Here is a 10,915-nt window from a genome sequence, read left to right as displayed (position 1 = left end):
AAACTCGAGCCGACAAATGCACTATGAAAGTGTCCTTCCCGAACGAAATTCCCCGCGCGTATCCTTCTAGGGCAGAGATTCTCAAGTTGGATTATAATGAGGAGTGGTTTTGATAATTGAAAACATTGGAGATTTACTAGAAATAAAAGCTTTCATTTGAAATATTATTTGCAACTCTCTCGAAACTGTTTTAAGAAGATAAATTAAATTTCATAAATTGGCAATTAATTCCAAATGTACATAATTAAGATCAACAACTTGATCATAATGACGATCGAAATAGATTCTCTGTAAATTTTTAGCTTCACGATTATTTAATAAATCCTTTTAGAGTGTTTCTGTAACGATATCTCAACTTCATATATTGAGAATCACTGGTAGAGAGGCACCCAATAACCAGCGTAGGACGTGTACACCATCTGGTGTAAATTCCTTCGAGAAGCTGCCATATGAGGATCTCATCCGTCCCATCCGTCGCACCGATTTGGCCCCGCAATCCCGAAATGCAAATATTCCTTCTAGCGGCGTTGGTGAAACACTAAAATTGAGGAACCTTCGTTCATCGGCGCTGGTTTGTGAGACGGTTCCCGCAGATCGTCGAGCTGGTATGCATCGAAAAAACACAAGAACTTCCTCTTGCGGGTTCCATGGAGTGAGTGAGAGAGGGCAAGGGGGAGTGAAAATATTTACTCCACCAACGGGGGTGCTTTATTATTAATTTTCTCTTTTTCCTGACACTTTCAGCACGTTCTTGCGCTCCGTAACAAAGACACTTCCGGGGGGAGGATGACCTACCCCACCACCAAGTGTATATGTCTTTCGTGCAATGATGTTTGAATTTAATTTTTCCCTTGGGTTGAATTATTTTAAATGAAACTGTATCCTAAACGTCGTTAATTTTTAAGTTGATATTTTTGCACTGGTACGAAGTAAAAACAAAAAGGCATTCCAAAAGAAGCATTGAGTCCTTTCCTTTACAGGTTTTCCATCAATGACTGACCTGAGTGCATTGTGATGGGTGGCACTCAAAGAGGATTACCTTTTGTTTCCGTCGAGAAGGAGGCAACTATCACGAGACCAAACACCTTGCAGTTGGAAAACTTTTAATTGAATCAACGTTCGATAAAATATTTGAAGAGTCTAGCTCGTAAGCTGCATCAAATTGCCACTTTAACTAACATAACTAAGAATCGGCAGGTTGCCATAGTTTAATTTCAATATCAAGAAAATTCGTGATTAATTTTATACAGTAGAAGTAGAACAACCAGCCACAAACAAGGTTATGGAAAGATTCCTTCAAAACACAACTTCTTAATTGAACTGAAAATATAATTACCAGCTGTAAAGGAAACTGCTTGTTAATCGTTTCGTTTCCATGCTTTCGGGCATTGAGTTAATAACATTTAGATTTGCATCTGCATTGTTTAAATATTGTTCCTTGTTCAGAAATTATTTGACAATGAAAAAAACCATACAATTCCCATAACATTCCCACCCCAACGTACCATCATCGCTGGGCAACAGTGGCCAGGAAATCGAGTTTTATCATCACAATAATGGGGGACAGGAAACGCATCGAATTAGAGCCGGGCGGGATGGCGACCAACCATATTTCCCGGCTGGTCGAGTGACACAATGAGACCTGTCGACGGCAGCAAAGCCCCGGCTCCGTTGCAATCTACCTTCCGGCGGCAGGAACTTGCTAATTAGCAATTATTTGTACTTGAACTTTTCAGTTGGTGAAACTTTACCACGCCACGCAATGCGAGCTGGCCATTGCCTGCGAGCGCATCGTGAAACTGACGAGCCCGGTCGGCCCGGGTTTCTTTGTGTGTGAAATAAATTAAATCTGAAAATGCTTTTACCTTACCCCTGGGTGGCAAGGAAATGAATTCCGGTTACTGCTGATTTAATTTGGAGCGTTGAAACTTTCCGAAATGTAAGCAATGTCCGAACAACTTTCTTCGCAACGATTCTTCGTGAGAGCTGATGGCAGGTATGGAAATGAGATTTATAACGAAGATTTACAGTAGGAAGTTTTCGTTTCTTTCGTCGCCTCGTAAACTCCACCTGAATTCTTTTGATATAAAAATTTCTTTTATTTACAAACCTATAACAACATTATTTATCGGAAAAGAAAAAAAAACGAACGAACAAAATTGCATCATAATAAATGGAAACGATCATCCTTGCTCGCGTTGCCTTGGCTACACTCGGAGTCGAAACGATGTTGTTGACTACTGGCGGCAATTTGGAATAGACACCGTTTCAACACCGATGACGTAGGCAGTAGTCCTTAAGCCTATCTCACCGGAGGAGCTTTTCTACCGCGTACCGGTTCTATTGCAACGATCATTTGTTACCTCAATTTAATCTACTTACATCTAAGGTTTTTTTTTTCTCTTTCGTTAGCTGTCTGCATTCTTGCGCATCTTTCCCATTTAAAAACAAGTTGGATGAACACACAGTGACTGTTTTTAGTGTTTTTCTTCCGCTTTCCCCCTTTTCGGTTTTCGCACCGGTTCGACTTCCATTGCCATACCGAAACAAACAAAAAGAAAAGGATATTTACAGCATTTACTAGGCTCCAGGAGCTGCTTCTTTTCCCGCTTCTCGACCGACTGCCACCCACTGCCCACTGTTTGCCATCCGGCAAACGGATACTGATTTTTTCTTAACTACATATTTACTTTACTGTGGTGGAAAGTGCCCCCGAATGTTCTTGTCTGTTACAAAAACAAATTAAAGGAGTGTAGAAGCTTCATTTGACTCAACGAAAAACGGATAAAATCGATGGATTCAATCCTCACCCGGAGTGAGGTGGAGTATGTAAAAGCAACGAGAAAGCTATTCAAACCAGAACGGAACGGAACTATTTCGCAGTGAGTAATTGAAAAATGGCATATAATGTATAACTGCATACTGGGAACATGTGTCGCCACGAACGTCGGATTTGCGTTTGATAGCATCCATCACGGAGCCGGATAACCAGGCAAAAGCACCCGCCGGGGGTGCCGCTTTGCAGAGTGACGAGTATCGTATGAAGTCACGTAGGATAACCAGTTTATTTCTTCCACCCGCTACGAGAGGCACAAATTAGCATTTCTGAACTAAGTATTCCACATGAAGAACCTCCTCCTCCTCCTCCTACCTATCCTCCTTACCCTGCCGACAAGCAGTGGCGCTTTGTGATATGTGTGTATCTCGTCGTGTGCGATGGCAGAAAGCAAACTAAATTACGCGGTTTAGGTACTAAAGGCGCGTTTCAAACGCAAACACAGAAAAGAAAAACAATTGTCCTAATTCGTCCGTGGCATCCCTATTTAAAAACTGCCCCTCCTTCCGTACAAACACACACGCTCAATTTCCGTTTTACCTCTGGCTACTATGATTTTCCATTCTGTTTACTGTTCACACTTTGCTTCGCTTTCATACACTTTTTCACTTAACTATACACTAAAGTATCACTTTGTTGTACGGCGAGAAATGAAAATCTTTCCCCGAATGCATGATTTTCGTCCCTCGTTCACGACCTGACCCCAACCCCACATTCAAAGCCCTCAAAAATTCTGAACTTCTGAACAATTCTGTGTCGGTTTCGACTTTTAAGACCAGCCCCGTTAACGATTGTGAGTTTTGGAATTTCGTTCTAATAATTCATTACTATCTAACCCGCCTGGGTGGGGCCGTGACTTTCGTTACCTTGCGCTCCCGTCCCCCGCACGTGCGGGCTTTCTGTTCCTAATGCACTAACTGCAATCGGTTTACTACTATGGCGTCGCTTTTGATGCACTTTTTTTGTCAGTCTTCAGTGTGTCTGCCCGCTGTTTGGCAAGCTTTTCCTTCAACCCGGTGACGGACATTAGCGTGAGCTGTGGGAAAGGGAAAAATGAGGTCATTCATATGCTCACTAGCGCTTGAAGGATTTTCATCGTCCGATGGTTTACGCACCTCCAGACTAGGCTGTTTCTTAACCGCCGCGATCAGTTGTTCCGCTTCCTTGGTGAACAGGAATACGACGGGAATCTGCACGTCGTCCCGACCATCACCGGACATGGCAAACATTTGCTGGTTGTTGATCGAGGTGTTTGGCGTGTTATCAAAGACTATTGCCGCGACGGCACCTGGGAATGAAGTGGGTGGAAATTCAATAAAATTTTCGGCGACGATTCACATAAGTTCGTTTCGGTTATTACCGGCAGATTGTGCTCTCCTTGCCTTGTCGACAAAGGTACAATCTCCGCGTTCCATGATGACAATTTTCCCCCGAATTTCATCCGCATTTTTGAGTGCTGCAAAGTGAAAAGAACAACATATTAGAAATTCCGTCTTCTAAACAAATCATCCGGGGATCACTTACCGCTACACATTTTCGGAGGCTTCGCGAAAACGGCCCGCTGCTCGATGGACATATCGTTGACAAGCTCCATACCGAAGTGGCTCGGACCAGCCTCAAGGATGTGCAATTCTTGGTCGCCCTCGCGCTTGAAGGCAACCGCCTGTAGTTGCGTGTTGGGGATGGAGTTCGATTTCGACAGTTCCACCATTTCCTGCATGAAAATGAGTCCTCGTTCTGCATCCTCCGGGGATTTGGCCTAGGACAATATGAGGATCGGTTCAAATAAAACTGTACGTTCCCATTTTCTTGTGTACCAACTTACATTATGGAAGCTGTGTAGAAGCTGAACTTTACCCTCGCCTAGAGAAACCATCGTAATACCCATGTCATAAACTGTTCGTAGATGATCCGTATTGCTTGCCTGAAAGTCAGCCGCTCTAAGTCGTTTGGCACTCGATATGCGCGGACAGACTCCCGTAACAAGGTCACGTAGGGGGCGCCGGACTGTTTCGGGAAATAACTTGTTCGGGCTCGGGCAGGACCGCATGTAGTCGAGCATGTGCACCTGGTCGTCCTGATCTCGCACGGCTGCAATGGAAGGACATTGGTTAGCTCGTCACACCTATGGCAACCGTGCCCCCGGAAACGCCCGTCCTCACTGAGTGTGTGGTTGCCCAGCTGGCCGAGCGTTAGCGGCAGAAGGTGCGCTTCGGTGGTGAAGATGAAGTCTTCGATGTTCAGTATCAGATCGGCCGGATCGGAGAACAGTAGGAAGAGATACTTGAACGTTTCGGACAGGACGTACGAGTCCATCCGGTCCTCGTGCTTGCCGGTACGGACATCGTTCACCGCGGCGTACCCGCACGGGACTTTGGCGTGCTTTTGGAGAGCTTTTAGTGCTTTTTTGCCCGCCTGCGGAGGAAAAGAGAGACATAAGCATTTCCTACTCCAAGCAATTAGTATCGAATTACTCACGTGTAGATAATAATGATCTCCCGTGGCGCGGTACAAAAAGTAAGTTGATTCTATAAATTCCGGTCGAAGATGGTGCTGACCCCAGTGGACCTGAGAGTAGAAAACAAACAACCTGTAGCACAAGCACAACCATCATAGCAAGCGGGGTGTTTACCTGGAAATCGAACGTAAATGCCTCTGGAATGAAGGTGTGCATTTGCATCACCTGGTAGAGCATTTCGTGTGTCTGCACGGCGGGTTTCAGATCGCCCGATAGGACCTGAAGCCCAGGCCAGAACGCTAGCAGTGCATCCATGAAGTTGCGCGTCTTGGTGTGCGGACGGTGCATCTGAACGTCGAGCAGCATTGGTCCTTGGCTGATGTACTTCATGATCGCGTGATAGTGCCGATTGAAGCGGGCCAGATAGCGCTCGTCACCGAGCAGAATGTAGGACTTCAGACAGTACTCGTAGTATGAGTCAATACCGGCCCCGACACCAGACTCACGCCGTATCCAATCACCCGAGTGTACGTTCAACACTGTCCCCATCAACTCCGAGCTTCGGTGACGCATTTTCCACAGCGAGTCCATGGCGGCGTGCGCTTTCACCTCGAAGATTGGTTCACCGCTTAGCCGGGACAGGGCGGCAAACTCGAGTAGGATCGTACCGGCGCAGGCGGTGCACGTTTCACGCGAATGTCGTAATGCTTCCACCTTCATACCGTGCTTTAGATTCACCTGCAAATTGTGAAACAGCGTTAGTGGTGTTTCGGTTTGAATATTTTACAAACCTTACCCTCGCGTGCGGTATTCCGGTGGATGTGTTGAACGCCGGTAGTAATCGATAACCGAGATCCTTAGCCATTTCCAGCAGTTCTCCCCGATACCAGGTCATAACGTCCGCCTGCTTCTGTACGTACTCGGCCAGAATGTGCCCAGACAGAAGGCCACTAAGAAAAAGGAATCAAACAACAGTTTAGAAAGTTGCTTTACCAATAGGTTGATAGTCTTTACCCGATCATTCTAATGTTGGTCTCGAATACGGATACGATGATGTCGTTGTCAAATTTTACATCCTTTATCACCAGTTTGACGGCATTTTCGAATTCCTCCAAATCGCCCAACACTACCAGCGTGTCGAGCGTATCCACCAAGGTCATGGAGAAACTGGAAACGAATAAAAAGTAATTATTTGATGAGGAAAATGATTTAAACAGTGCTCTGTCTGGATCAAAACACTAAAGTAAAAGTAAGCCACAGTCTCTTGGCCACAGAACCAACACTGATGTTCTCGTCTATTTAACTAGCGAAAGGGACATTTTCATTTAATTCATGTTGATGATGATGATAAGATTCTGCTAGGTCATAACCATTTTTTCATAAAGGTGATCTTTTAGATAATTAATTTTAGAAAACATCAATCCAAGTGACCATGGAAAATGAGACGTTGATCGTTGAGCAATTCATTGCGTTGCATTTTTAAACCAAGCGAAACACATGATAAGACCTCGTTCGAGGAGTACGATACGAGGCTTTCTTGAGTTTGAATCAAACACATATTGTACCAGTTGCTTCTGTTTATCAAATGAAGCTACGTATTAATAAAAGTAAACAAAAACCCACGACAAAGCGGCAACTAGGGCGCGTCAGTGTCGGTGAGGTAATTCCCTTATCATCTCGCTACTTTCGGTACACGTCATCTGTTTTCGTGCGGTTTTGTTCATGGGCCAGGAGTGGAAAACATTTGGCTAATTAACTTACTTCCCAAGTGTATCGTCTAGGTCGCCTCGTGACGGCGTCACACCCCGATAGCGGCCAGTGCAACTGAGGGGCATGAGCTCGTCCGCCGGGTACGCGTTGTCCATGTACGCCCGGTACGCGTGGTAGAACATTTCACGGGATTCTTCCCTATGGTGAGGGGGTGCAATAAATTAGTGATGAGAACCATTCGGCACCTTCCTTGTTTCCGGAAGGACCTTTGTTGGGCGTCTTGATGATCGCGGATCTTACTTTAATTCGTTGCGTTCTTTGTTGGACATGTTGTGTGTCGGCACGGAGGGAATCTGGTCATCGGCCAAGGCTGCCGAGAGGACCAACACCAGCACCCCGGTCACAACCGTGACCAAGGTAAGCGGCTTCGGGGGTGTCCAACGGGTTGGCTGTTTTGAGGCTGTTGCCCCATCTTTAACTGTCCTCATTGTGTCGTTGGTGGCCACCGTTGGATGTATGTCACTTACTGTTCACGCACAACACACGTACACCTTCCGGAAGTGCTCACTAGCGAGGGGTTGCGCAGGGGTGGACCTGGTCTGTCGTGGCGATCGGAGGCGTTGATCCACTTCGTGATGAAATGAAGTGGATTACGTTGTGTTTCCTTCCCTCAGCCGCACCACACGCACACACTCCCCTCTGACCCTGAGACTGCTGAGACTCCGCTATCAGGAAACGGACAACCACATCGACATATTTCTGACCGTGAAAACACCAACCGAACCTGTACCTTACGCTTCGCGGAGCGCGTCAAAGACGAGGGGAAAGCGCGCTGAGGTGGCCCTGAGGGCGCTGTACCATTGGTGATTGGTGTGTGCCCTTGTTTTCACTCCGCCAGGTACTGTTATTCCATGCGTATTGGGCAAAATAAAAACTACACGAACTGCACTTCCACCGTGGATCGCGAAACGATTTCGTTCTGGCAAACAACACGTCGTTGAAAGCGTCGACTTTTTGGGGGCTGTGTTGGACGGGATGGAACAATAACGGGGTTGACTAGCGGTTCTACGTTAACTAGTTTGCAGCGAAGATGGACTTTCCTGCTGCTGAATTCCGTTTTTATCCCGTACAGCAGCCCGTGGCGACCTTTCTCCGAGTGTTGTACGATTATTTTCGCCAGCGACAATTTGACAGAGCGCAAAGACAAGGACAGCAAACGCAAAGCGAAACAAAGATGGCAGACCAAACGTCACTAGTGTCAACGTCAAATCGAACGCGCACTTTTTGATACAAAATAAAACGCGTTGTTTTGGTCCGTTTATTTATCGATCCCAGAAAAACCCCCGGTAATGGTAAGGATTTTACTAGTGCCCGAAAAAAGACAGCAATGATAATCCCAGTAATCATATTTCCAGCGAAAAAGTCTCGTGCCCCAGCGGTGCGTACCGTCAACGTCAGTAAACTCTCCATTCAAAAGTCCCTTGTCGGCGCAAAAACGGAACCGAGAATGTCGCAAACGGGACTCGGACAAGGGCAATGCCAGCCCCCAACCGGCACCAAAGCTATCGGTATCCGAGCACGAAATAATGATCATGAAGATTCTCAGTCAACCATTCAAAATACCCATCGCCAACTACGTCCCGGAACACTCCACGAGATGCCTGGGGATGAAAAGGGCGGCGGCCCGCCGCGCGTTGCACGATCCGTTCGCTTGCAATGCGCTGGTCCTGTACAGTCCTCCGGAACTGTCCGAGCACGATAAGCTGAAGATGGATGCGAACAAGATCCAGGTGCACGTTGTGGTGGATCCGCTGCTGGGCAACATATTGCGTCCCCATCAACGGGAAGGGGTCCGGTTTATGTACGATTGTGTAACCGGCGCAAAAGGAGACTTTAACGGATGTATTATGGCCGATGAAATGGGGTATGCATGGCGTAGTCAAGAGCAAGAAGGACCTTCTATCTTTATTCGTTATTTTACAGACTTGGTAAAACGCTACAGTGCATCACGCTACTGTGGACACTTTTGCGCCAAAGTCCTAACTGCAAACCGACCATTAGCAAGGCTATCATCGTGTGTCCGAGCTCGTTGGTAAAAAATTGGTACAAAGAGTTCGCCAAATGGTTGGGGTGTCGGGTGAATTGTCTTGCGATCGATGGTGGCTCGAAGGAACACACGACGAAAGAGCTGGAGCAATACATGGCCAACCAGAGCCAACGTCATGGGACACCGGTGCTGATCATCAGCTACGAAACGTTCCGCTTGTATGCTAACATTTTGAACAACTCCGAAGTGGGTGCGGTCCTATGCGACGAAGGACATCGTTTGAAGAACTGTGAGAATCTCACCTACCAGGCACTGATGGGATTGAAGACGAAGCGAAGGGTACTGCTGTCGGGGACACCGATCCAAAACGATCTGACAGAGTATTACAGCCTGTTGCATTTTGTAAATCCAGGCATGCTCGGCACAACAGCTGTAAGTAGAAGAATATGTTTAAAACCGTTTTCCAACCGATTAAACATTCAAACGTGATTCTGGTTTCTTTGCAGGAATTTCGGAGACAGTTTGAAAACCCCATCCTCCGCGGGCAAGATGCAAATTCGACCGATTCCGAGCGTGAAAAAGCTGCTGAGCGCTTGCAGGAGTTGGCGGCGCTGGTCAATCAATGCATGATACGACGCACGAGCGCCCTGCTCACGAAATACCTTCCGGTCAAGTTTGAAATGGTCGTTTGCGTGCGGATGACTGAGGTGCAGGCGGCGTTGTACAAAAGTTTCCTGCAATCCGACTCCATCCGGCGTAGCGTGTTGGAAAAGTCCGAAGTAAAGGCCAGTCTAACGGCCCTTTCGAATATTACTTCGTTGAAGAAACTGTGCAATCATCCGGATCTGGTGTACGAGAAGATCCAGGAGCGTGCGGATGGGTTTGAAAATGCGGCCAGCATACTGCCGGCGAACTACAGCACTCGCGAGCTACGGCCGGAACTCGGTGCGAAACTGATGCTACTCGATTGTATGCTTGCGTCCATCAAGACCAACACGACGGATAAAATCGTACTCGTATCGAACTACACGCAAACGCTGGATCTGTTCGAGAAGCTTTGCCGCAAGCGAGGCTACGGGTACGTCCGACTCGACGGTACGATGACGATCAAGAAACGTGGCAAGGTGGTGGACGAATTCAATCGGCCCGATTCGAACGATTTCATCTTCATGCTCAGCTCGAAGGCGGGCGGTTGCGGGTTGAATCTGATCGGTGCAAATCGGCTCGTGATGTTCGACCCGGACTGGAACCCAGCCAACGATGAGCAGGCAATGGCACGCGTTTGGCGCGATGGGCAGAAGAAACCATGCTACATCTATCGGATGCTCGCGACCGGATCGATTGAGGAAAAGATTTTCCAGCGGCAAACGCACAAGAAAGCCCTCTCGACGACGGTGGTGGACAACAACGAGGATGGCGAGCGACACTTTACACAGGACGATCTGAAGGATCTGTTTAAGCTGGACGAGGGAACACTGTCCGATACACATGACATCTTCAAGTGCAAACGGTGTACGAACAACGTTCAAACGAAGCTTCCACCGGAGGACAGCGACTGCATGTCGGATCTCGTGCACTGGTACCATTGTGCCAACAATAAGGGCATCCCGGACGATATCCTTTCCAAGTCGTGGGACATTACTCGGTGTGTCTCGTTCGTGTTTCACCACCGTTCGAATTCCGCCGTTGTCGAGCAACAGCTGGCCGAACAGAAGCGACAGGAGGCACTCGCGGCCAGAAAAGAAAAGGAGGACGATGACGCCGGCAAGGAGAATCGCAGGTACGATTCCTGTGCGGAGGAGGAGGAAGACGAGGAAGCGCCCGACGACGACGATGAGAAGGATAAAGATTTCGTTTTATAATA

At 47.3% G+C, this 10,915-nt stretch overlaps 2 protein-coding genes across 2 annotated transcripts; one reads left to right on the top strand and one right to left on the bottom strand.

Annotated features, from left to right (window-relative positions):
• Positions 1 to 2,906: 2,906 nt before the first annotated feature.
• On the bottom strand, positions 2,907 to 8,169 carry LOC131282706 (ER degradation-enhancing alpha-mannosidase-like protein 3). Its single transcript, XM_058312237.1, has 12 exons — positions 7,305 to 8,169; positions 7,056 to 7,202; positions 6,309 to 6,461; positions 6,091 to 6,244; positions 5,469 to 6,032; positions 5,315 to 5,404; positions 4,999 to 5,251; positions 4,662 to 4,927; positions 4,361 to 4,595; positions 4,197 to 4,292; positions 3,952 to 4,124; positions 2,907 to 3,872 (listed from the first exon to the last, which is right to left on the bottom strand). Exons 1-12 carry the CDS (start codon positions 7,490 to 7,492, stop codon positions 3,771 to 3,773), a joined length of 2,421 nt encoding a protein of 806 aa, XP_058168220.1. The 5' UTR covers positions 7,493 to 8,169; the 3' UTR covers positions 2,907 to 3,770.
• Positions 8,095 to 10,913, top strand: LOC131284728 (DNA repair and recombination protein RAD54-like). Its single transcript, XM_058313623.1, has 4 exons — positions 8,095 to 8,130; positions 8,420 to 8,928; positions 8,988 to 9,483; positions 9,558 to 10,913. Exons 1-4 carry the CDS (start codon positions 8,095 to 8,097, stop codon positions 10,911 to 10,913), a joined length of 2,397 nt encoding a protein of 798 aa, XP_058169606.1.
• The last annotated feature ends 2 nt before the right edge of the window (positions 10,914 to 10,915 follow it).

The sequence above is a fragment of the Anopheles ziemanni genome, chromosome 2 (assembly GCF_943734765.1).
Source record: "Anopheles ziemanni chromosome 2, idAnoZiCoDA_A2_x.2, whole genome shotgun sequence".
In the NCBI taxonomy this organism is placed as follows: Eukaryota; Metazoa; Arthropoda; class Insecta; order Diptera; family Culicidae; genus Anopheles; species Anopheles ziemanni.
The sequence above is the reverse complement of the archived record's forward strand: the minus strand, read 5'-3'. Positions and strand labels throughout refer to the sequence as shown.